This window comes from Asterias amurensis, chromosome 12, assembly GCF_032118995.1.
Source record: "Asterias amurensis chromosome 12, ASM3211899v1".
NCBI lineage: Eukaryota > Metazoa > Echinodermata > Asteroidea > Forcipulatida > Asteriidae > Asterias > Asterias amurensis.
The window spans coordinates 2972168-2999227 of record NC_092659.1 but is presented as its reverse complement, the minus strand read 5'-3'; the positions used below and the strand labels follow the sequence as shown (position 1 = coordinate 2999227).

General features: G+C 38.4%; 1 protein-coding gene across 1 annotated transcript in view; it reads left to right on the top strand.

The window, feature by feature from the left end:
* LOC139945347 (uncharacterized) overlaps positions 1-27060 on the top strand; it is a 66499-nt gene that overhangs the window by 10045 nt on the left and 29394 nt on the right. The window contains exons 14-46 of the mRNA XM_071942698.1: positions 1425-1679; positions 2244-2394; positions 2903-4141; positions 4819-5108; positions 5729-5876; positions 6751-6783; positions 7307-7330; positions 7507-7530; positions 7701-7724; positions 8759-9048; positions 9884-10031; positions 10438-10470; positions 11046-11072; positions 11652-11675; positions 11834-11857; positions 11991-12020; positions 12994-13017; positions 14032-14055; positions 15279-15311; positions 15579-15880; positions 16613-16769; positions 18640-18819; positions 19151-19289; positions 19760-19827; positions 20660-20866; positions 21789-21927; positions 22441-22514; positions 22911-23108; positions 23426-23558; positions 24133-24221; positions 24749-24937; positions 25471-25615; positions 26968-27035. Coding sequence (XP_071798799.1) covers positions 1425-1679; positions 2244-2394; positions 2903-4141; positions 4819-5108; positions 5729-5876; positions 6751-6783; positions 7307-7330; positions 7507-7530; positions 7701-7724; positions 8759-9048; positions 9884-10031; positions 10438-10470; positions 11046-11072; positions 11652-11675; positions 11834-11857; positions 11991-12020; positions 12994-13017; positions 14032-14055; positions 15279-15311; positions 15579-15880; positions 16613-16769; positions 18640-18819; positions 19151-19289; positions 19760-19827; positions 20660-20866; positions 21789-21927; positions 22441-22514; positions 22911-23108; positions 23426-23558; positions 24133-24221; positions 24749-24937; positions 25471-25615; positions 26968-27035 — 4933 coding nt within the window. The remainder of the gene's footprint in view (positions 1-1424; positions 1680-2243; positions 2395-2902; positions 4142-4818; positions 5109-5728; positions 5877-6750; positions 6784-7306; positions 7331-7506; positions 7531-7700; positions 7725-8758; positions 9049-9883; positions 10032-10437; positions 10471-11045; positions 11073-11651; positions 11676-11833; positions 11858-11990; positions 12021-12993; positions 13018-14031; positions 14056-15278; positions 15312-15578; positions 15881-16612; positions 16770-18639; positions 18820-19150; positions 19290-19759; positions 19828-20659; positions 20867-21788; positions 21928-22440; positions 22515-22910; positions 23109-23425; positions 23559-24132; positions 24222-24748; positions 24938-25470; positions 25616-26967; positions 27036-27060) is intronic.

Sequence of the window (27060 nt, the reverse complement as noted above, 5' to 3'; positions counted from 1 at the left end):
TAAAGTTGGTTTAACTCATGGTTCAACCCGATCGAGTTCAACTCTGTGTGTCTGAACGGTTTTAAAGTTAGTATGAATCGAGTTCAACCCACAAAAGATAAACCGTCCAGGGAGGGGGTTTATCTTTAGACCGCTTCGGGTTTATCTTTTAACACTGTGTGTGGACAGAATAAAAAAGACCACATCCGGTTTAACTCACAACAGACGACTCATTGACCTCCGTAATTATTATGTAAACACACGGTGACCAATGAACAGGCCAATAAACAGGCCAATAAACAGGATGTTAGAGTAACGGGGTCGCGTTTGCTTTGACCTCTTAAAACCAAAGATAAACCGTATCGGGTTTAACTCAGTGCTGTCTGAACGCAAGAGGTTTTATTTTTACGACCACCCCCTGCTGCTCGTAGAAGTTAAACCGGTTCAGGTCTAACTTAGTACGCTGTCTGAACATACCCACCATGTGTGTGTCTACTTACCGGGTAGAGTGTGCTCTTAGAGAACTGTCTTGCTTTATTCTACTACCGCGGAGTAGATTGTTCGGGGGTTCGGGAGACTTCTCAGTTCTGAAAAGAACCGTCCTGCTTTTTAAAAAACTATTACCTGGGTTGATGGTATAGAAATATGCTGGTACTACTACTTTAGCTTATATAGGATCGTGGTTAACTGTGCTACCGCGGAGTCAGTTCTTAAATTAATATTCGAATAATATTACTTTCAGTCTGAAAACTGGCTGATTATAAATAAAGTTTGTACCTGTCCCTATCCTACGGAAAGCTTTGTAATACACTATCATGTTTACCTTTACCAATTCTGGGGATTGTTTTTTATTTTCATCTACAAACCCTTTTTCAAGAAATAGCACCAGCTGCCCCCAATTTGTTGGTAATTTTGGTTGCATCGGTCTCTATGAGCCCAATACAACGATACAAAATCTGTGCTTAAAAGCAATATTTTCTGCTTTAAGAAGCTCTATGAAGTTGGGGCTTAGGGCCGTGCCCAAACCAATTCATTGCGATACATCTGACCCGCCAACAGGGAACTAATTCAACATTCTTTAAAACAACCCACATTTTTATTTTTTTTTATTTTTTTTATTTTTTAATATTTGTTTAGGGCCGATTTACATAAGAAAAATTATTTCAAAAGGGAACTAATTCAACAGAGAGCTAATAATTCACATAACTAACAACCCACAATTTTTTTAAATTTTTTTTTTTAAAGAATATTTTTCTAAGGTTTGATCTCATGTACATTGTACATAAGAATACTTTTTTTTATTTATTTTTTATTTTTTAAAATTTATTTTATACAAATCCAACAGCGCAAGTGCCAATTACAGGACGGATACAAATATTAATATTAAACAGTATGAAAACAGCTTTCAGCTTTCATTTTAAAATCTTTCTGCGTTTCTGTACTAGGGCTACCAACCCCAGAACGCCCGTCTGAACCTGCCTAACCGTGCCTGGGTCGCAGAGTGCAGGCCCTCTGCACCTTCCCTCACCGAGAAGGAGCACTTCCTCACCATTGATCTACTGGAGCTGACCGACGTCGAGGGTATCCTCACCCAGGGTAGTGTGGTCCCTGAAGAGTCGTTCGTGTCCCAGTTCATGATGGAGACGAGTGTGGACGGGAAGTTGTTTGTGCCGTACAAAGCTCTAGACGGCTCTGTACAGGTTTGTGATGATAGTGATAATAATTACAACATTTCTAGAGCACTAGCGCTTTGTTTACTGTAACAAGAATAATACTCACTTCTTATAAAAAGCTCTGTCACACCCAAAGCAAAGCTGTCTCCCTCACTCTCCCACATTCTGCAGAAAGTTCTGTATCGCACCCGAAGCAAAGCTGGAAAGTTTTTTGTGATTTTGCAGAAAATTCTGCAGCACACTCGAAGCAGAGCTGAAAACACTCCCTGATTCTGCAGAAAGTTCTGTATAACACTCAAAGCAAAACTGAAACTTTTCCAGATTCTGCAGAAAATTCTGTATTAAACTTGAAGCAGAGCTGAAAACTCTCCCCTATTCTGCCGTGAGTGCTTTATAACCCTGTGTAAAGAGAAGCAATAAAAGTAAAGCGTCTTGCTCAATGACACAAGTGTCACTCTGATGACTTAACCACTTAACCAATATGTTGCTCTAAACCACTCAGCCATGACACCCTTATTGTCTTGCTTCAGGACATCAAATAAACTTATAGGGTTATTTGTAGTTTACTATTATCATTTTTTTGTCATCCAGATATTTCAAAGTAATGTTGACGGAATGGGCATTGTGTGTCATCTCCTACCGAGCCAGATCTGTGTCCGCGCCATCAAGATCGTCCCGTTGTCTTGGCACAAGTGTGTCGCGATGCGTGTCGAGCTCGTAGGCTTCAGAGTGCAGCACATTAGTGAGTTCAGTCTTTGTTACAAGGATGTGGTGTTCAAATTTGTAACTGGAAATTCATGTTATTTTTTTACCCCACCCCAAAACAAAACAAACGGTAAAAACAAAAACAATAGTTGTAATTTTGTATTTATTTTTTAGTTTAGACCAAACTCATATAAACTTCAATATAAAACCATATAGGCGCCCACAATTCCACAGTAGAGCTCTTAAAACCAAATATAAATTAATGTACGCAGGCTCAAAAGCTTTCACGCTTTGCACTCGCATATCAGGTGCTTTTGGCAGCAGCCTATCACATCCCTGTCACAAGCGTCATGACCGGGATTCAAACTCACACTCTCTGCTGCTGCTAAGAACACAAGAGCTTAGGTCTGGTGAACTGGACCTCTCAGCCACAACACTCATGATAATGAAGACAGAAACAGTTTTTCCAGATATAGCCACACTTTAATTTAGACAGTGTTTTATAATGGCAAAGTTAACAATTGAGAGGTTTTTTTTTCTGTCAGAACCTCTTGAAGAAGATGAGATTGAGGAGGATGAGACTGAACCTTCTCCAGCCGAACCACCAGTTAAAGTACCGGAAGTTCCAACCCCAGTTGTAACTCCAGAGGTACCAGAAGTTGTAACTCCAGAAATACCAGAAGTTGTAACTCCAGGAGTACCTGAAGTTGTAACTCCAGAGGTACCAGAAGTTGTAACTCCAGAGTTACCAGAAGTTGAAGCTACAGAGGTACCAGAAGTTCCAACTCCAGCTGTAGAGCCAGAGGTACCAGAAGTTCAAACTCCAGAGGTACCAGAAGTTGTAACTCCAGAAATCCCAGAAACTCCAGAGGTACCAGAAGTTGTAACTCCAGAGGTACCAGAAGTTGTAACTCCAGAAGTACCAGAAGTTGTAACTCCAGACATACCAGAAGTTGAAGCCACAGAGGTTCCAGAAGTTCCAACCCCAGTTGTAGATCCAGAGGTACCTGAAGTTGTAACTCCAGAGGTACCTGAAGATGTAACTCCGGAGGTACCAGAAGTTGTAACTCCAGAAGTACCAGAAGTTGTAACTCCAGAAGTACCAGAAGTTGTAACTCCAGAAGTACCAGAAGTTGAAGCTACAGAGGTACCAGAAGTTGAAGCTACAGAGGTACCAGAAGTTGAAGCTACAGAGGTACCAGAAGTTGAAGCTACAGAGGTACCAGAAGTTGAAGCCACAGAGGTTCCAGAAGTACCAGAAGTTGTAACTCCAGAGGTACCAGAAGTTGAAGCTACAGAGGTACCAGAAGTTGAAGCTACAGAGGTACCAGAAGTTGAAGCTACAGAGGTACCAGAAGTTCCAACTCCAGCTGTAGAGCCAGAGGTACCTGAAGATGTAACTCCAGAGGTACCAGAAGTTGTAACTCCAGAGGTACAAGAAGTTGTAACTCCAGAAGTACCAGAAGTTGATGCCACAGAGGTTCCAGAAGTACCAGAAGTTGTAACTCCAGAAGTACCAGCAGTTGAAGCTACAGAGGTACCAGAAGTTCCAACCCGAGTTGTAGATCCAGAAGTACCAGAAGTTCAAACTCCGGAGGTACCACAAGTTGAAGCTACAGAGGTACCAGAAGTTCCAACCCCAGTTGTAACTCCAGAAGCCCAACCTTCAGCTGATCAGCCCAATCCTCTCCCACCAGTCAAACCCAAACCTGGAAAACCATCAGATGATCAACCACCGGAGCCCTCACGTGACGAAACAGAAACGCCTGAATCTGAAAAGAAAGGTATGGATAAATTACAATTACCCGGTACTCAAAACTTATTTGTTTACTTTGTAATTCTGTTTCATTGAACTGATTACCAAGGGGTGGATTTAACAAATAGTTTAGACTAGTCTTATCTGGAGATAGGACGAGTTGCTCATCCTAACTTAAGTTTTTAATACCTCCTAGGACTAGTCCTCACTCTTTGTGAAATCAAAACTAAAACTCTGCCTAAGTTAGTCAATATACAATGTCAATGGTGTATAAAATGAGTAGGGTAGATTGCCTTAGCTTTTGCATTTATATTTTGCTTGTACAGCGCCATGAGCATCATGCCTGACGGACCTGAACACTCTGTAAGAGGCCACTAATATTTAACAGGCATTTGAACCTCAAGCTATATTGACTGAAGCGCTAACTTGCCATGTGTATTGAAACCATGTGGGTCTACTATGTTTTTGGCCAAACCTACATGTATGTAAAATTTTAATTGGTAATACCTCATAAAAACTTACTTGGTAATGAGCGATGTAGAGCTGTTGATGGTATAAAACATTGTGAGAAATGGCTCCCTCTAAAGTACTGTAGTTTTTTTTAGAAAGAAGTAATTTCTCACTTAAACACTAGAGGAAAATTATTGCTGTGCCCCTTCAAAAAGGGAAGTTCAAGGCCTGTAACTATAGTACCTCCCATTTCAGGCAAAACGGTTAATTTGAAGAGATTCATCACCGACTTTGAGACATCTACGGTCCTCGACGGGTACAAACCCAAGAAGAACAAAATAACTTGGGTTGCAGACACGACTGACGAAAACCAATTCATCCAAGTCAACTTTGACGCTCCGAGGGTCGTCAAGAGGCTGAAGGTGGCTCCGGTGACGCTGAAGAATGGAGAGGTTGCCACGGTTACACGGTTTAAAGTGCTTTACAAAGATCCAGAGTCGGAGTCCGAAGATTTGAAGGCTTACGAATTTCCAGATGGCAAAACGGTGAGCTTTTAAAAAATTCTGACTAGCACCCATTCTAAAGTTACAAAATCGTTTTCTCCATATGGTTTGTTACTTATATTTAATTTTTTTAAATGAAAAGGAGGTGCAAGGTATTGTTTTTTGACCAACTCATAGTGGTGGTCAGGTTAGCATAGTCATGTCTTGCACCACCTTCCACCTCTGCGACCCCGGTTCAAAATACAACTGGGGACACTTTGACGATTGGGTTTACAGTCCCTTATACCTGCTTCAAAACTTGCCAGTTTACTCATTAATTTTGTAAAGCGCTTCAGGGCTTTTGTGTGAAGCGCTACATAAGTGCTGTTTATTATTATAATTATAATTATTATTATTATTATTATTATAATAACCTTACTGCGATGGTTTCCCTCCCAAATCTGGAAACCATAAAAAACCTTCTTCCTTGTCTTCTCTCCATTGGGTTTTTGGCTAGTTCAGTTTGAACTCTCTGAGAGTCCTTGGCTTCACAACCAGAATCAATGAATGAAATGAAATGAAATATGGACTTACTGACAGATCAACTGTATTTTAAGCAAATATTTATTAACTATTATTATAATTATTATTAATATTGTCGAATATTCATCAATCTCTTGTAGGTTTTTGATATCAAGGATGCCAAGGTTAACCCTAAGGAAGAAGCCATCTTCAGGTTGCCCAACGGGATCGCTACTGGCAGCATCCGGATTGTTCCAGTTGAATGGAAGGGCAAGATCGGCTTTAAATTGAAGTTGTATGGGATAAGAGGTTAGTGTTTTTAAAGCGCTCACAGTTTCTATAAAAGGTTTGGCTGTGTCAGGCTTTGAGAGAGCAAGGCATTCTCCTTTACAGAGATCCACTGGGGTAAAACTCTTCTTAAAACACCTGCAAAAAAAAATTGTCCAGCTAGGTAGTTGTTGAAAAGCATGTCTATTTAATGTGAATTATGCATGTAGTGAAAAGCTGACTGACTTGTGGAATGACAAGCTGACTGTTCCAGCTGGAACAGTTAAGGGCACACCCTAAGTTTTGACACTTTGTGTAACAAAATTGCCATATTAGTAGAGAAGGCATTGTCCCTCTGAAATGACACAAATAGACTGATAATGTGTTTAAAGTTAATGTGTTCATAAATACCTCAGACAGTTTTGCTATTCCTATTGGTGGAGAGCGCGTCACGTGGGTGTGTATAAACCTTTGTTTATGACCGGTAAAAAGTGTTAATTCATGGGCGTGATACGCGCGACGCCCACATCATTCCCTTATAAGGAGTTGTTTACCCGAGGGCGGTTGAGGGCCTTACCATTTCATAGCTGGAGGGGTGTTGTGTTGAAAGAAATCATTTAACAATTATAATTTTTGCATTTATTTTACTTTTTGACCAAAAAGTGATGATGTTTTTGACCGAAAAGGTATTTATGAATGGGAATCAAAGTGTGTTAAATTGGTTTTCAACTAGTGGTTTAAACCCGCCGAGGCCTGGTTCTTGATAATTTACCTCGACTTCGTCTCGGTAAAATTATCAAGAACCAGGCCTCGTTGGGATTAAACCCCTAGTTGAAAACCTCTTCACCACACATTGAATCCCTTAGTGAATCATTGTGAAGGTTGGTGTTAATTTTTTTAATGTAATTTTTTACAGGTCGGAAATCAAAGAAACCGTCCAGAGATCAGGGTAAAATAAATAAATTTATTTAATTTTTGTAAAATCTGAGTCCGTCTTTCGCTAGAGTGAGCGTGACCCTAAGTTCCCAGTGATATGGATCATTGAATAGCTCAATTTGTTTTAAAGCTCATGGATTTTAACCCCACAAAAGTGACAAGGTGAGTGGGACGAAGTTTTTAAAATTACGAGACCTAAGCCTTAATGATTTACATGGTGTTACGTTTATACAGCAGCCACAGCCAGGAATACCGAGGGCGAACCCCTTCTCTTTTCGATAAGTGCATGCACTGGGTTCTTTTACATGCATTACACAACATATGGGACTAATGGCTTTACATCCCATCCGAAGGACGAAGCATTGGTTAAGTGTCTTGCTTAAGGACACAAGTGTCACGGCTGGGGATTCGAACCCACACTCTGCTTATCAGAAACACCAGAGTTTGAATTCGATGCTCTTAACCCCTTAGCCACAACACTTCCAAACATCTTTTTAAAATGTTGTTAACCTTAATCTAATTTCTTTTAATTGCAGGAAAAGAACCAAAGAGAGACAAAGGTAAGTTGGAATCGTGACATTTCTCCCAAGACCACAAGTTTTCAAAATAATTCCTGCTAGTTTTTGGTACTTTTTGAGAGAATTTATCAATTTTTGTAAAATAACAAGGGTTTGGTAAGGGTTGTGTAAACATCTTATCAATATTTTCTAATCTAAATCTAAATTATTTATTGCAGGAAAAGAACCAAAGAGCGATAAAGGTAAATCAGATCAAAACGTTTTCCCGGACCATAATTAATTTTTGTCAAAATAATTCCTTATAGTATTTTTTGAGAGAATTTTTAAACTTTTTGTGAAATAACAAGGGTTTGGGTTATGTAAACATCGTTTTAAAACCTTTTTTAATCTTAATCTAAAATTTGTTTTGCAGGAAAAGAACCAAAGAGCGATAAAGGTAAATCAGATCAAAAAGTTTTCCCGGACCATAAATTGTCAAAATAATTCCTGCTGGTACTTTTTGAGGGAATTTAATCATTTTTTTTTATAAATCTAACAAGGGGTTGGTAAGGGTTATGTATAAACATGTTTTTAAAATCTTGTTGTAATCTAATTCTTATATTTTAATTGCTGGAAAAAACACCAAAAGCGATAATGGTAAATCAGATCATAAAGTTTCCCTCCACCATAATTTGTCAAAATAATTCCTGCTAGTACTTTTTGAGAGAATTTATAAATTTTTGAAAAATCTAACAAGGGTCTTGAAAGGATTATGTAAACATCTTTTAAAAATCTTCTTTAATCTGAGTCTAAACATTTTCTTGTAGGAAAAGAACCAAAGAGCGGTAAAGGTAAGGCGAATCATGACTTTTCCCCCCTAAAACCACAAATTTTCAAAAAAAGATCTAATGATGGTTTGGTTTGGGTTATGTGAGCATCTTTATAAAATAGTAACAAGTAACGAGTGGAACCATCCTGCATAGATGTAATTCCTTGGGTCACTCCGTTAATTAAGAGTTTTATGTGCACAAAAAATATAAAGACCATGGACACTATTGGTAATTGACAAAGACCAGTCTTCTCACTTGGTGTATCTCAACATATACATAAAAAAACCAACATGTGAAAATTTGAGCTCAATTGGTCATCGAAGTTGCGAGAGAATAATGGAAGAAAAGTTGTGTGGATTTAGATGCTTGTTTTCGTGACCTCAAAATCAAATTCTGAGGTCTCAAAAACAAATTCAAATATTTAAGTGGAAAATTAATCCTTTCTCGAAAACTACGTTACTTCAGAGGGAGCTGTTTCTCACAATGTTTTATACTATCAATAGCTCTCCATTACTCGTTACCAAGTTAGGTTTTATGCTAATAATTATTTTGAATAATTACCAATAGTGTCACTGCCTTCAAGTCAGCTGCCATCTACAGAAGAAAAAGTCTACCGTTGCGTGAAACAAAAAACTAAAATTAACCATACTTCCAATTCCAGATAAAACGGTCAACTTGAAGAGATTCATCACTGACTTCGAGACATCCACGGTCCTCGACGGGTACAAACCCCAAAAGAACAAAATTACTTGGGTTGCAGACACGACTGACGAAAACCAATTCATCCAAGTCAACTTTGACGCTCCGAGGGTCGTCAAGAAGCTGAAGGTGGCTCCGGTGACGCTGAAGAATGGAGAGGTTGCCACGGTTACACGGTTTAAAGTGCTTTACAAAGATCCGGAGTCGGAGTCCGAAGATTTGAAGGTTTACGAATCTCCAGATGGCGAAACGGTGAGCTTTTAAACATTCCGACTAGGACCAAATAATTTTCCGTGGGTTGATTATTTAGTGCATCTTTTTCAACCAATTAATTAAAAAAATGAAGTAGAGTTGCTAGGTTTATGTCTTTGACCCACAGTGTGGTCACGTCAGCGTAGTTGCGTCTTGCATCGCCTTCCACCTCTGGGGCCCCGGTTTGAATCCCACCGGGGGCACTATGTGGATTGGGTTTTCAGCCCCTACTTGACTGCGTGGGTTCTCCCTGGAATAATTTTCTGGGCTTTTCCTATAGACCTTGATCACGGTGCAGCCATCTTGAATTTCTCTCATTGATATCAATGTAACCAAACCGAGGCTGGAAGAACAAAATAGTCGGGTTCCTAATTGCAAAATGATTATCAGTATTCATTATCGTTATTCGATACAAGGAACATGACCAAGATGGATGTTAATGTCTTCTCTCCATTGGGTTCTTGGCTAGTATAGTTTGCTTTTTTGAGAGGCCTTGGCTTTACAACCAGAATGAAATATCGACTTACTGAAAGATCCACAGTTATATAAGTAAATATTAACTATAATGAGTCGGGTACATGGCCTTAGCTTTCGATCCAAACCGGACCTTCTTCAGAGGCATAAAACAAATAACGAAAAACATATATTTATTTATAGAAAAAGAGGGGAAAGGGTTAAAGGGAGGGATCCAGAAAGAAGTGGGAAAATCATAGCCAATCAAAGTTTCTATTTCAGAAACAATTGGTGGCTATGAACAAATAGGAGTAAAGTGCTGAGGACAAAGGATGTACAGTAGGAAATATTAACTATGAAAGTTGTCCACAATCTCTTGTAGGTTTTCGATATCAAGGATGCCAAGGTTAACCCTAAGGAAGAGGCCATCTTCAGGTTGCCCAACGGGATCGCTACTGGCAGCATCCGGGTTGTTCCAGCTGAATGGAAGGGAAAGATCGGCTTTAAATTGAAGATATATGGGAACAGAGGTAGGTGTTTATAAAAACACTGGACACCTTCGGTAATTGTCAAAGACCGTTATTCCCACTTGGTGTTTTTCAACATATGCGTTCAATAACCAACCTGTGAAAATTTTGGCTCAGTTGGTCATCTAAGTTGCAAGAGAATAATGAAAGAAAAAACACCCTTGTTGCACAAATTGTTGTGCTTTCAGATGCATCATAAAAGGCTCAAGCTGATGTCTTTTATTATTTTAGTGCGAAATTGCCTCTTTCTCAAAAACTGTTTTACTTCAGAGGGAGCTGTTTCTCACAATGTTTTATACTAACAACAGCTCTCCTTTAACCAACTTTATTACATGTATAGAATTACCTAAAAAATCATTATTAATTTTTAAGTTTTTGTTTAATTTTTGTAAATGTTATTTTTTTACAGGTCGCAAATCGAAGGGACCATCCAGAGATCGAGGTAAAATAAATAAGTGTTAACTAGTCTTGTAGAATTTAGCTTCTTTTTCTAGGCTGAGAATCTTTTCTAAAAGCTTGTGTATAAAAGGGTCTGGGTACTTTTTGTAACACAAAACACAATGTCCACAGATATTCCCGTTGAATATTACTTACTGAGGTGTTGTAGTTTTTGAGAAATTAGTAAAGTAAAACAATGTTACAAAAATACGCTTTACATGCTAAAGTAAATTTTTGTGACTTGTTTGACTAATTTCTCTAAAACTACAACACCTCAGGCAGTAATATCTTAAGGTACGCTTTCTACTGTCATCATCTTCAAGCCGCGTAAGTTTAATGTAAGTCTTTGGACAACGTGTTTTGTGTCCCACAAAAAGTACCGAGATCCTTTACAAAACTACAATTTGCAAAATCGAACAAGAATATGGTAACGGTTGTTATGTAAACATCTTTAAAATAAAATAAAAAACCTAGACAAACAAAACAGCTGATTCAGTTGTTACAATCAAAGTTAAGGAAAGTTTGTTTCACATATTTAAAATTAAAATCTAAATATTTATTAATTTTATTTTATTACAGGAAGAAAACCAAAGAGAGATAAAAAAGGTAGAGTGAATCATAAAATATTTCCCTAAATCCCAACATTTCCAAATAAAGGTAATTGTTGTCAAATTTCTGTTCGTTCTGCAGGTTCTACATTGTATGTTTATAAATTAATCTGATTTGTACACCCAGGAATGTCATTCAAAATGTTTCTTTAAAGACAGTGGACACTGTCGGTAAATGTCAAAATCCAGTCTTTTCACTTGGTGGATCTCAACATATGCATTAAACAACAAACCTTTGAAAATTTGAGCTCGGTTGGTCATTGGAGTTGCGAGATAACTATGGAAGAAAAAACATCCTTGTCACAAGAAGTGCTTTCAGATGCTTAATTTCGAGACCTCAAATGCTACAAACTTGAGGTCTCGAAATCAAATTCGTGGAAAATTACTTCTTTCTCGAAAACTACGTCACTTTAGCGGAAGCCGTTTCTCACAATGCTTTATACTATCAACCTCTCCCCATTACTTGTGACCAAGTGAGGTTTTATGCGGATAATTATTTTGAGTAATTACCAGTAGTGTCCACTGCCTTTAAAACACGAGAATGTAAGGTTGATATTTCAATTTTTTTTATCTACAGGAAAGAAGCAAAAGAAAGATAAAAGTGAGTGAAAGTTAGATTCTTGTAAATGAAAGGTTGGGGGAGGTTGGGGGAGGGGTAATTGGGTTAAAGTGTTATCATTTACAACGTATCTTTGACCCAAGATCCTTTTTTGTGTTTGAAAACTTATGTGAATTATCTCTTTCTGTTTTTTTCTGCAGAACAAAAACCTAAAGACAAGAAAGGTAGGACCATTTTTTTTTTGTCTCATTTTAAAACTCAATAAACATTACAATAAAACTTAGGAGTTGATTACCTATTTACAATAAGGAAAAAAACATAAATTAACTAAATTTATTATTTTTTACTTTTCTGCAGTTTCCAAGAGAAAACCACTGAGGGACCAGGGTAAGATTTTTATGTTAAATTTCTAACATTGGGGTAAGATTTTTAAACAAATGTAAATGTTCACAGATTTTGCACACATTGAGTCATATGCCTTCACAGTATAAAGTTGGTCATAGTTGGAAACTTCCTTTGAAATAGTTTTGCTTGAAATAGAAGAGTTTTTGAGAAACAAGTAAAACAATTAGTTTTGATTCAGTGTTTGAAAAAGATGAAAACATTTAAAGTTTTTTCCACTTTCTTTTCTTGCCACTCCAATGACCGGTTGAGCTTAAAGACACTGGACACCTTTGGTAATTGTCAAAGACCAGTCTTCTCACTTGGTGTATCTCAACATATGCATAAAATAAACCTTTGAGCTCAATTGGTCGTCGAAGTTGCGAGATAATATAATGAAAGAAGTGCTTGATTTCGGGACCTCTAATGCTGAGGTCTCGAAATCAAATTCGTGGAAAATTACTTCTTTCTCGAAAACTACGTTACTTCAGAGGGAGCCGTTTCTCACAATGCTTTACACTATCAACAGCTCTCCATTACTCGTAACCAAGTAAGGTGTTATGCTACTAATTATTTTGAGTAATTACCAATAGTGTCCACTGCATTTAAACTTTCACAGGTTTGTTATTTCATGTGTACATTGGGTCACATGAAGTTTGGATACTGGTCTTTGACAAATTTTTAAAAAGGAACTAGACAATCCCAAACCTTCAAGGGGATAAATCACTGATAGCCACACACACACAAGTGTGTAAACACCTGCAATCGGGGACCCTCCTTTGTTCAACTCTTTGTGATAGCAACCGGGGACCACAATGATTTCCTTTGTGATAGCAACCGTGGACCCATTGTCCTGTTTGTTATAGGTCCCCGGTTTGAATGTGGATACCTACACAACATTCTCTGGGTTATATTTTAGTGGTTAAAAAAAATTCTAGAATGTAACACTTGTGCTTGTATTTATTTATTTGTATTACAGGAAGAACAACAGGGAGAGATAAGGGTAAGATGATCACATTTTCAAAAAAACTGAGCCACTTCTTGCCCTTCAAGAACCTTGGGTCTGATGCATGTGTCTTTAAGGAACGCTCTAAGATTTTATAAAAGCTGGAGTGTTCCGTCAAAGAACAGAGACAATTAGCAAAAGGAAACTATGCCTGTTGTTATTTTTGAGAGGAATTTTTGTTTTTCACTAGCTAATGGAGACGGAGAACAACAACAAAAAGAGAACAATGGGAGACTTTAGAAACGCTAGCGCCAACATCCACTTAAGAAAACGCTGAACGCCCTTTACAGATTAAAAAAAGTGAATTAAGCAGGCAATAAACATACCAAAATTTATAAAACAACTAGAAGCATAAACAGGAATTCCATGAACTTCTAAATAAAACTTAACAAAATCCAAATAAAACTACAAAACTAAAACACAAAACTTTTAAGGAGTCCTAAAAAAGAAAAAAAAGAAACAATGATAACACTTAAAGACTAACTTTAACTTCTAATAGTAGAAAAACTGCATACTAGTTCAATCCTGTTTGGATTCTTGAGTTGATTTGAAGATGTGTTGGTCGTTTACCTTGAGGTCTGATTTCAATACAGTAGTTGTTTTGTTCAGTGTCAAGGGAGAGTTAATTTTTCAAATCCATTTTTGTCCACAGGAAAGAAGCCAAAGAAAGATAAAGGTTGGTAATAAAGTTTTTTTGTAAATCATTCAACATGAGTTGTTAAAACATATTCTTTTTAAAATGGATGAATTTAAGTCATGAATGCGATCCGGGCCAAATTTCATAGGGCTGCTTAAGCAGAAGTTTTGCTGAACAAATCCCTGCTTAGCAGAAATGAGCAGGACACCAGTAACAAATTGTACATGTGACAGGGCATTTTGGCTGGTAACCTTAACCTGGTAAGCATAATGTTGCTGTGCTTAGCTACTTTAAAAAAAACAAAACATATTGTTGGTGTTTGTGCTTTTTTTTTTCTTTTAAATTATCTAAATTTTCCTCTCTTTTTTTTGCAGAACCCAAACTTAAGGAGGAAAAAGGTAGGCACATTTTTTAACAAGAATACAAAATTGAAAGCAATTCTCATTACAAGTATATCACATTCCGGAGGTCGTTGGTTCGAATCCCACTCTAGTCAATTCTTTGTTCAACCCCAAAAATCATTTCAAAATTTACCCAGTTTCCCATGTGGTTTATATTGATATTCTGAAACTTTGTCACTTTTATACTTTGTGATTGGGTTCAAATTTTCAAAGGGTTGTTATTTTGTGCATATGTTGAGATACAACAATTGAGAAGACTGGCTATGACAATTACTGAAGGTGTCCAGTGTCTTTAAGGCAAATGCCCTCCCTTTCAGAACAGCAGTTGGAATACTGTTACTACCCTGTCTTAATAAATCTTCAAATAATAACAAATGTGATGAATAAATTGAAACTTTTGATTTTTGGGGTTGAACAAAGAATTGACTAGAGTGGGATTCGAACCAACGACCTCCGGATTAACGTGCCGGCGCTCTACCAACTGAGCTATCTAGCCCTATATTGGCGGTGTCCCTATTTTGTCAATATCTTTGTTCGGGGGTGCATCCCCTTAAAATGATCCCCTAGCTGCCGCTTCCCAGGTTGTATCGTAATTTGGGTGTGATCCCTGGCTACACAGCAGTTAACGGTTATATGGCTTCTGACTGGCACCCCCAAACAAAGATATTGACAAAATAGGGACACCGCCAATATAGGGCTAGATAGCTCAGTTGGTAGAGCGCCGGCACGTTAATCCGGAGGTCGTTGGTTCGAATCCCACTCTAGTCAATTCTTTGTTCAACCCCAAAAATCATTTACAAATTTACCCAGTCAGTTTCCCTTGTGGTTTATATTGATATCTGAAACAAAAAGTTGCATCCCCTTAAGGTGATCCCCTAGCTGCTGCTTCCCAGGTTGTATCGTAATTTGGGTGTGATCCCTGGCTACACGGCAGTTAACGGTTATATGGCTTCTGACTGGCACCCCCGAACAAAGATATTGACAAAATAGGGACACCGCCAATATAGGGCTAGATAGCTCAGTTGGTAGAGCGCCGGCACGTTAATCCGGAAGTCGTTGGTTCGAATCCCACTCTAGTCAATTCTTTGTTCAACCCCAAAAATCATTTACAGATTTACCCAGTCAGTTTCCCTTGTGGTTTATATTAAATTGAAACTTATGCATACAATCAATTTATGAAATAATCAATCACATTTGTGTTTTTTATTTTATGTCTACAGTCCCTAAACAAAGAAAGCCATTGAGAGACCAGGGTAAGATTTAGAATTTACTTTTTTTTAAATACTTTATTGTTGAGTAGGAGTTAAAAACACATCAACAGTTGGATTGTAATTTTGATACTAATGTTGTGGTGTGTTTATGGGCAGTTAAGAGCACCAGACTAAAGTTTAAATAATGCCTTTCTTCCTTGAGATTGCCTGGCACTGGTTGCCTGTAAATCCCCTCAAGTGACACGGCCCTAAGAATGAACTTCTTCAAAGAGCCATTGTTTTTACGATCTCTCTGCGTATTCTCTCTAGGCGAGCCCAGAAAGACCGCCCCACGTATCCTGAAACTCGGTTCGGGTCAGGTCACCTTCTCCAGCATCTACAAGAACTACGACCCCACCAGCGGCAAGAAGATCTGGATCCCAGACTACAAGAATGACGTCAATCCGTCTCTGGTCGTGACCTTCAAGGAGCCGAGGACCCTGACGTCCATCCAGGCCAAGGGGGCAAAGGTCAAAGAGCTCGGAGAGGGATGGATTAAGGACTTCAGGCTGGAGACCAAGGCTACCAAGGATTCACCGTGGGTGAAGTATACACTGGAAGATAAAACTGATGTAAGTAATTTGTTTTGCGTTGGTTCAATGTAGCACCGTCTTGTTTCCGTTATGAACAACACAATTAGTTTTTGCTAACAAAACAGTTGCTTGCAGTGGGTGTGTTCGTTTAGCTTCCCTGGGTCGACCCTGGTGTGTGACGGGTTTTTTTTCCAGGACGAACGTGGGTAATCATCTGCACACGTTCGTCCTGGAAAAAGAAAACGCCACACACCGGGGTCGCCCCAGGGAAGCTAAACGAATGCACCCTATGTAAGCACTTTATGTAATCCACTATATACATACAGTAAACTGACAAATCTGTAGAAGTTTGAGATCTATCGGCAATCTGGGTCATGAGAAAGTAGTGAAAAACCGATTGCACATTTTGCATGACATCGATACAATTTTTTTTTAATGAAACGGTCACTGAGCGATAAACTTCAAGCGGGAAATTAGATTATTAATTTCTCATTAAATAGTATGACATTTCAGACAGAAATATTTCAAGGGACGTTTTCTACTACCATCATCAGTTTTCTGCTTGTGTAATTTTTACTTTTGTAATTTTTGCAATGTAAACTCGCATATTTTAGCCTTTTTAACTTCTGTCTTGTAATTTTTGAGATATTTTTAATAAACCTAATTGAAGTTTTGAATTGAATAGACTGCGTAAGTTTTATGTAAATCTGTGATCTTCATGATTTTTGTTTCTTATCGATTCTGTAACGTTCTTTTAATGAATCTTTGCAGTTGATGACCTTTGAACCTGAGGTCACGAGTGCCAAAGCGACTGCCAGTTTCACCTTCCCCTCTGACATCACCGCTGAAAAGTTGAGGTTTACTCCAATATCCTGGGAGAAGTTTCCTGCAATCAGGATGAAACTGTTGGGCTACAGGAATAACAAAAGTGAGAATATTTGAGGGTTAAAGACAGTGGACACTATTGGTATTTGTCAAAGACTAGCCTTCACAGTTGGTGTATCTCAACATATGCATAAAATAACAAACCTGTGAAAATTTCAGCTCAATCGGTCATCAAACTAGCAAGATAATAATGAAAGAAAAAAACACCCTTGTCACACGAAGTTGTGTGCGTTTCAATGGTTGATTTTGAGACACCAAATTCTAAACTTGAGGTCTCGAAATAAAATTTGTGGAAAATTACTTCTTTCTCGAAAACTATGGCACTTCAGAGGGAGCTGTTTCTCACAATGTTGTATACTACCAACCTCTCCCCATTACTGGTAATCAAGAAAGGTTTTATGCTAATAATTATTTTGAGTAATTACCAATAGTGTCCACTGCCTTTAAAGATAATTTGGTAAATGCATGGCAAAAAAATACTATTAAGTAAGAAAGGTTTGCGGTAACTCCGTGTAAAAATCTCTTTGTAGGTAGTGGTGCCTCTAAGAAGGGCCAATTTGGTTCTGCTCGACATTTTCATCCAAAAGCTGACAAATTTGTGCAATAGGGGTGCAGTTTTTTTCTTCATTATTCTCTTGCAACTTCGATGACCAATTGAGTAAAAAGTTTTCACAGATTAGTTATTTTATGCATATGTTGGGATACACCAAGTGAGAAGACTCGTCTTTGACATTTACCAAACGTGTCTAGTGCCTTTAAAGCCATTGGACACTTTCGGTAAACAGTATTGTCCAAGCCCCACACTTCGTGTATCACAACTTCTATATCAAATAACAAACCTGTGAAAATTGAGGCTCAATCTGTCATCGGAGTCTGGAGAAAGTAACGGGAAAACCCTCCCGTGTATCTGCACGTTTCCCCGTGTCATGACATGTGTTTAAAATAAATCTGTAATTCTCGCTAACGAAATTTATATTGTTTTACTGTTTTCTCAAAAAGTAAAGCATTTCATGGAATAATATTTCAAGGGAAGTCTTTCACCACTAGTGCTGGGCGAATAGTGAAATTTTGTTATTCGGATACCGCTGACCAACTATCCGAAATTAACCGGCTATTCGAATAGTTTTTTTCGCCGCTAGAGGGCGCTATAAAAAAAATAAAAAATAAAAAAATATAATTTTTTTTTTTTTTGTCGCTAGAGGGCGCTGTTCGTTTGTGAATGAGATCTTCTGGGCGGATTGATATTAGTTTTAGACAGTGTCACTCGGTTCATTCATAAAAATGACCGGATCTAATTTAAAGATGGCGAGTTGCTTTTTCTTTTGATCGTGGATGACTCTACGTGAAGGAAAACTTTTGTAATCTTTGAACAAATTACGTCAGAAATGTCATTGTTTTGACTCTTCACGGAGGTGAGCATAGTTAAATACTTAATTTATGCTGTTTTATGCTGTCTTAATAGAAGTTTCATTAGGATTCAGACAAAACATTCATGTCAGTTGTCGCCCGACGTCCGCGGATATTCGGATATTAAAGAATATCCGGTTACTTGGTTGTAATTACAGAACTATCCGGTTTATAAATAGCTATTCGCGCCCTATGCGGATATCCGGTTAAGAAAAAAAAGGCATTCGCGGTTACGGATAGGAAAACCTATTCGCCATTAACCGGATATTCGAATAATTCGCCCAGGCCTATTCACCACTATCTTCTGTAAACCCTGTAAGTTATTTGTAAATCTGTGAACTTTTTTTTTCTGTACCGAAAGGGTCCAATGGCTTTAAGAAAGGCAGCAGGTAATAGTAAACTAATTATTTTCAAGCAAAGTATTTAAAACTTTTGCAGGGTTCTTGCTCAGAAACTTTCTGCCCAAGTTTGACACTAACTTCAGTTAATATTGTCTTATTTTGAAGAGGAAACACGTCCCAAACGCAGTCAGAAGAGGACCATCTATTATCGTTTGTGGAACAACGAAGCGTCTTGGGAAGAGGCAAGCAAATATTGTAGCGAGCAGGATGGAAGACTCGCTAAAATAGAAGACGCCAGTGTTCAGAAAAAACTCGTCAGATCTATAAAGAGAAAAGGATTCAAAGGTAATCGTGTTTTTATTTTACGACTAGTTCATAGCAGTAATCATAATGATTTTATTTATGATGCAACAATTCGAATCAAGGCTATCCAAAAGTGTGCTACAACGATGGATTAAAAAAGTGGGACGAGATCTTGAACTTCTTCAAAAGAGACTCTCTGCCATAGGGTCAAAACATGAGGAAATTGTTTTCTTGCATTTATCTATACTGTAGGTCCTTTTTGTTGATAAGCAGTTTGCAACAGCTAAGTTTATTTTCTTAATTGCATTTTTGAAAAGATTTTTGTTGAACTTTGACCCATCTCTGACCTGTCTTTGACCTTTGACCCCCTTAGCTGATTGGTGGATCGGTGTATCCGATAAGGAGACTGAGGATACCTGGTTGTGGAGTGATGGAACTCAGCTGACTTACACTAACTGGCTGGGAGGAGTTACGCCACCACAGGAAGAAACCAAAGATTGCGCTTTCATGAAGTTAGTACATCAGGGGAGTGATTTCACAAAGATAGTCCATTAAGTTAGTACATCAGGGGGGTGGTTTCACAAAGATAGTCCATGAAGTTAGTACATCAGGGGGGTGATTTCACAAAGATAGTCCATGAAGTTACTACATCAGGGGGGTGATTTCACAAAGATAGTCCATTAAGTTAGTACATCAGGGGGGTGATTTCACAAAGATAGTCCATTAAGTTAGTACATCAGGGGGGTGATTTCGTGGAAAATTACTTCTTTCTCGAAAACTACTTTTGAGGGAGCCGTTTCTCACAATGTTTTATACCATCAAGAGCTCTCTGTTGCTCCTTACCAAATTAGTTGTTATGCTAACAATTTCTTTTGAGTAATCACCAATAGCGTCCAGTGCCTATAACTCTTTGTGAAATCCACCCCTGCCCACTTTTCTAAAAATTGTCTTTCTTTTTGACTCTTTTTTTTGTGCTCTTTAGGCAAAGTGAGGACTACCTATGGGACGATGAAGTCTGTGATCTTAAGAAGAGTTTCATTTGTGAATATGGTAAGTCCTGATGTTTTTCCCTGATGATGGAAATAATAGGAGGCTGGTCGAAATGTTGAGACAATGATCAGGGATGAGATTTTTCAGTCTTTTATCTGAATTCATACTTTTTATGTCGGCCGAGTGAAGAAAATCAGACGGAATTTTTTTCCACATATAAAAAATTCTGCTGTTTGGTCTACTTCTCTAGTGCTTTAAACACTGTTCCCAAAAGCTCCTCTGAATCGTTAACTCCTTAGTATTGACCCATTTCACCTGACGTCATCATCAGCATAATCTTGGATGCGCCATTTTGGTGGTCAATGTAAACGTGTGTTATTCAGTGAAGTGCGCATTTTTAGGTGACGCGGCGTTTACACGTAAGCCTATTGACCACCAACATGGTGAGCGTGGCATCAGTCGCCGTGGGTGACGCGCGTGCAAGGGATCAATACCAAAACGTGGAAATGCAACCATTCCAAACAAACCTTAGAATTTATATCCGAGTTTCAGACTTTTTTGTTAGCAATGACTCTCACCCCTGATGATAATCTATATAAGACCCTATTTCAGACAGGAATAGTTTGGGGTTGAGCAAAGTAAAATTTATCTTATCATAATGTATCTTAAAAAAAAATAACTATCAAGTATTAAACCACTAGAAGAACTGACTGGGTTGATTTAAACGAAACAATAATACAAAAATTCCAATTTTTGTTTGTTTTTAAATTTAACATCTAAAAAATTTTTTTTTGTAAATATTATAAACACCATTAATTTTTGTCTTTCTTCTCTTATTAAATAAAATAACTTTTTCTCTCTATCCTCTCTTATTTCTTGTTTGATTTTTAAGACGAGAAACCAAAGAAGAGTTCCAGCCGCAAAGTCATCACAGATGTGAAGGTTGGACAGGGTTTTAATTACTACATGACGTCGTTGACTTGGAAGCAGGCCTTGAGAGCCTGTGTTAGGGCTCAAGGTACCCTCGCCCGAATTCAAACCGAAGAAACACAGAAAGCCATCGAGGAATATATTGCCACAAATTTCAAAGATACTCAAGGTTTGTGGCTTCTTCAGTTCATGTTTATCCTTAATCTCTAATATAATTTATTAATCAAGTTAATAATAATACAGAGCATTTATATAGCCCTATACTAAAAAACAGAGCGATTAACAGGAGATAAGACAAAAGAAAAACAAATGAATTAGGATTGGTGGTGGATTAATAATAATAATAATACCAGCTCTTTTATACCGCAATCCCCCCCCCCCCCCCCAAAAAAAAAGAAAAAAACAATTATAAGGAATGTGTTCAGGAGACTTATGAATACAGGCATCGAAATCGCTTCTCTCAGACCTGCAGGAAGCTCATTCCACAGACGCAGGGCAGCCACGGCAAATGAGCTATCCCCAGCTTTCCTTATAGACCTGGGCCCAATTTCATAGAGCTGCTTAGCATAAAAATTTATTGATAAAAACAGGATTGCCAACCAAAGTTCCACGTGATTTTCAGGATAAGCAAACAACAGTTGAATACCAGTAACAAACAATATGCAACAAATGGTTATTTGGTTAGTAATCCTGTTTTTATCCAGGAAGAAATTTCATGCTAAGCAAATTTTTGTGCTCAGCAGCTCTATGAAATTGAGCCCTGCAGGGAGCTCATTCCACAGCGCAGGGCAGCCATGGCGAATGGGTAATCCCCAGCTTTCCGTCTAGTTCTAGGAACAGAAAGTCAGGTCTGATCAGCTGATGAGCGGAGTCAATGCCTGTATGCATCAGCAGTATTAGAGTTGTGGGAATGCACAAGTTCAACCAGATATGATGGAGATTGGGTGTGATGGATTTTGTAGGCATGAGTGACAATTTTAGAAGTGAGAAGTTTCTTGATTTTCCTTGTCTCAGCTCCCTTGAGTACCATACAATATTCAATATTGTTGCAGCACCCTAAAGTCATTCGATTTTGTTAATTGTACCAACAGTTCAGTTCTGGTTTGATGCCAACTATCGCGTGACACACAGACAGAAGGAGGACTGGGTCTTCTCTAATGGGGTAGGACTGGATTACGACAATGGACTGAAGGAAGTTGAGGTGAAAGGGAGAAAATGTGCTCATCTTGGGTCAGTAAACATAAAGTGTCTTTGACTTATTTTCTCATATTGTGAAAAAGGTATTTATAAGTTGCTTCCTATACAGGTTGTTGTGATGTGATTTTTTCCTCCTTTAGCCGGAAATCCTTTAATTTTGTTATCATATTTAATAACTTAGATCAAATTCATAAGAAAACGAAAGTAAAACCATTTGGAACACCCCAGATTGCTAAGTAGGGCTTTCAAAAACCAAAGATAAAAAGTATGGAAGCAGGTTTTGTACCTGCAATCTTTTGCGCTCGCACATATATAATAGTTCATTTCTTGTCAACAGCCTGCCACATCCCTGTGTTTAAGGCTTGAAAGGACAATAAACATAAGGAACTTAATGTGACATTATGAACATGAATGTAGACTGATGGGCTGGAACTGCCGTGGATCCCATAATCTAATTTTGTTTATTCCTACAATATACTTTGAAAATATTCTAAAACGTTATGGTCTGTTTCTCCTAATTGGTATATTTGTTTTTCAATTTGCCAGTACGAAGACGGAGCCCCAGTTCCAATGGACTGCTGACAAGTGTCGTGAGAAGAGGGGATTTATCTGCGAGATTTGTAAGTTATGAACAAATTTGTTCAGAAAATCGGAGTACCTCAAATTCTAAACTTTCACTTAATCTTTTCAAACAAATTAAAACAAAACTAGGTGAAAGTGTTGCTAAACACAATAATTTGCTCAGCAAGAAATTTCTACCTTGATAAAAACAGGATTACCAACCAAATTTCCATTTGTTGCATATCGCTTGTTACTGTATTCAGCTTTTGTTTGCTTCAGACCTGAAGTCTTTTAATATTTGATCGAGAAATTATTGTCTTTTCTAAAAACGTTTATAAAAGCAACAGCTCTCCAGTGCTCTTTACCAAGTAAGTTTTTTATGATCCAATTTTTTTTTGAGTAACTACCAAAACCCATACCCTTCCTTTGATTCCATGTTTTTTTCCTTCCGACAGTCCCCAAGGATGAAACCAGCGTCCAGCCAGCAAGAGACGAAGGATCTTCCCAAGTTTACCTGAGCGTTCAGAAATCCAAACAGACTTGGGAAGAGGCTAAGGATGATTGTCAAAAGGCTAGCGGCCATCTTGTCAGGATCTACGACGCCTCCTTCCAGACCAAAGTCGAAAATGCTTTGGATGAGGTCGGAGCCAAAAGTTAGTTTGTATATTTTTAGTACTGAGGACTGATTAATATAAAGTTTGTTCAGAAATCATTTATCTGTGGTGTTTACTGATGATTTGTGGGGTAAGTAGCTGCTTTAGATTTAGGTACTTTTTCCAATTGACAAAATGATCAATCAAATAATGACCTTAAATCATGAGCCGTTTGCACCAATTAAATCATTCACACTAACGACTAACCAATTTTTCTCCATCTAACAACCCATCTACTCAAAAACCTTGATGACCCTTGATCTTCTTAAACTCCATCTCCCCTCTCGTCTTCATCACCATCTTCAACAATCTAACAGGCGGCAGTTTCTGGATCGATGCCCACTTTGATAGGAACATCATGAAATACATTTATTCCAATAAGCAGGAAGTGAAATACTCAAAGTTCGCGAAGGGATACCCTAAGGCTGGTTGTGCCTTTCTCCAGAAGAGGTAGACACAAGAGAAAATTTATTTTCACCCATTATCAATACCTGTCCATGATCAATACCTATCCATGATCAATATCTTCCTGTGATCAATATGATCAATATCTTTTCCACCCATTATCAAAAGGTAGCTACATATATGATTATATTAGCTTTAAAGTTACAAGCCTTTACGCTTTGCGCTCGCAAACTTCCACGCTTTGCGCTCACAAGCTTTCATGCTTTGCACTCGCAAGCTTTCATGCTTGGCGCTCGCAAGCTTTCATGCTTGGCGCTCGCAAGCTTTCACACTTTGCACTCGCAAGCTTTCACACTTTGCACTCGCAAGCTTTCACGCTTTGCACTCGCAAGCTTTCACACTTTGCACTCGCAAGCCTTCACGCTTTGCGCTCGCAAGCCTTCACGCTTTGCACTCACAAGCTTTCACGCTTTGTGCTCACAAGGTTTCACACTTTGCGCTCGCAAGCTTTAACGCTTTGGGCACATAGTTAAATTTTTCAATCACATCTCTGACACAGATTACTGCTATTTTGAGGAAGAAGAAAGTAAACTTTGTTTCTTGTTTGTTTTGGAATCAGGAAAGGGAATTGGAAATGGAAGGACGATAGGACCTGCAAAAAGAAGAGAGGCTCAATTTGTGCTTTGAACGGGAAACCACCCAAAAAAGGTACAGACAAAATTACTTAAGAACTTTTGAGCTGTACCAACCAAAACGACCGATGGTATAAATGCATAAAATATAGTTAATGTCTGATGTTTTTAACGGTTAAAATGACAAAGCAAACAATATGAACAGGTATAAAGTGTAACACAAGCAAAAGTGTCCCACATACCTTGCAGGAAATACTGTAAGTTAAAGCGCCTTGAGCCTTGGAAGGTTCGTGGCTGAGTAGTTAAGCGCACCAAGACAATGCATACAATAAAACTGTATTGTCGTGACACCTGTGTCCTTAAGCAAGACACTTAACCATGATGCTTTGTGCTTAAAATGGGACATAAAGCCGTTGGTCCCGTGCGTTGTGTAATGCACATAAAATATCCAAACACCCCAACATAGAGATAGTCATTACATGGTGTTATCGCAAACCTTTCCATACCGTATTTCCACCATGCAAAGTTTCAAATCCTAATATTGGTAATATTACCAGCATGCAGAGCACTAAGAACCTCATTGTATTCTTCTTCATTTTTTAGATAAACCCTCTAGAGACCGTCCGCAGATCATTCTCCCTAAGACGTTTTTGCGCCACTACAGCGGGTACCTGTTCACCTGGAAAGAAGCAAACGAGTATTGCTCCTCCATCGGAAAAGATGGCCACCTCCTACGCATCCGAGACCAGAAGACATTCAGTAAAGTTGCCAGCCTCGTCAAAGGATCTGCTTGTAAGTCTTCCAGCAGAATGACGTATTTAAATTTTCCTCATTGTCTTATATAGCACCTTTTCAATAAACCATTTGCGAGTTTGAATTTAATAATGTCCGGAACAATGACGTGCTTGCATAAATTTGAATTCCAACATGTATAGAGACAGTTGCTATGTCACATGACATAGAGACCAAATAAGAACTCACTCTGTGGTAGTGAAGCTAATAACGAGAAGTCCCCGCGATCCACTAAAGCTAAAGTGGTATTCCCGGCCGATTTCCTACCTTCCGCCCAGGTATAGTAGTTAAAAAGCAGGACAGTTTTTTCCAGAACTGGGAAGTCTCCCAAAGTTTCGAAAAATCTACTTATAGAAACTCTTATCTGGCATTTCTTTGCCAACAACTTGAGATTTTAGCACGTACTGGTTTTGTTTGCACATCCGAGCTATTTTAAGTAACGTTTCGACATTTTCAAACTCATGCATAATGCAAATGCTGTTTTAAGAATTTGCATTGACATGACAATATTTTCATTAATTTGTGAATTACAGCTAACTTCTGGTTGGATGCTACTAACTTGATGTCGTCCAAGGGGGAATTTGCCTACTCAGACAGCACTGACGTGGGCTTCGCCAAGTGGACTCAGGGTGGACTGAAGGACTTGAAACCTAACAAGAAGTACTGCGTTTATATGAGGTACTGGAATTATCTGTCTAGTTAATAATAATAATAACAAGTTCTTATATAGCGCATTTCACAATAAACTGTATCAATGCGCTTTACATTAGTCCCCTGGTCATTGGGCCAATAAACATCCCTTTAATCTTTCTCAGCTCCCATTAGGGAGTATACAGCCCGAGCTGCCGTGGCGCTCCGAAAGCTTTTCATTCACAATATCAACCTCTACCCTCGCAGGTACCCATTTATACCCCTGGGTGAAGAGAAGCAATTATAGTAAAGTATCTTGCTCAAGGACACAAGTGTCACGACCGGGATTCGAACCCACACTCCGGTGAATTAGCACCAGAACTTGAATTCGATGCTTTTAACCATTCGGCCATGACACTCTACACACAGAACTCGCTCTCACTATGTTCTGAAAACGAGTCTTTGTGCAAGGCAAAAGTAATGTGGCGCGGCGAGAAGGGAGCGAGCGGGGGATCGCAATAGTTGAGCGATAGTGTGAATAACAACGTCTTGCACCAAGAGTACATTGTTCAGAATGGAGTGAGAATGAGAGTTGTGTGATGGGGTATTGGAAAGTTATTGCCTGTTTTTCTCTCAAAGGATATCTTGTTTTCAAGATTGAAACGGCTGCTATGTGTGATGCGTCCTCTCACAATGATTTAGTGCGAAGTACAGAACAATCTGATAAAAAAACACCAGAGAAAATGTAAAAAATAGTTAATGGCCTGAGGTTTCGACCCTAGCAGAGTCTTTCTCGAAAGGCTAATGACAACGCAATATACAAAACAGATATATACATTGTAATTGTATAACATTAGCAGTCAAGAGGAGAGGAATGATGAGAGAGAAGCAAGAAAGCCTACAGAAAAAGCAAGGGATGGACAATGAAAAAGAACTCCGGGTGGGGAAGATCTAGGGGCTTGTTTGTCTACAATTGGTTGGATAAATAAAGGTAAAACTCAAACGTGTGAAGTGAGAGAAAAGTAATTAATTAGTGAATGAGGCAGACTGAAAAGAGGGATATTTGGTGGGGAAAGGAAACGCAAAGACAACAAAAGTAGTCAATTGTTCTTTGAATGGTCTGGACAAAAACAGTGGAAAAGGCTCTTTGAAAATGAGAGAAATAATAATAATATCGAAGTCTTATATAGCGCACGTATCTACCAAACAATGTACTCAAGGCGCTGAGTATATACAAACTTTCAGAAAGATAGGTTATTGCAGTGATGAATTCTGAGACCCAATTATTTAGCACTTTATAAGGGTTTACAAAGTGCTATGAGGCCATAAATCGATCACACTTTCCTCTAAGATCACACCATTTTACTCACAAATATTCTTTTAATTTCACACTCTCATAGCTATGTTGATGACTATTCGTGGCGGTACGGTGACTGTAACCAAAGAATGGGCTTCATATGTGTCTTGTGTAAGTTCCTCCTGATGTTGTAGTA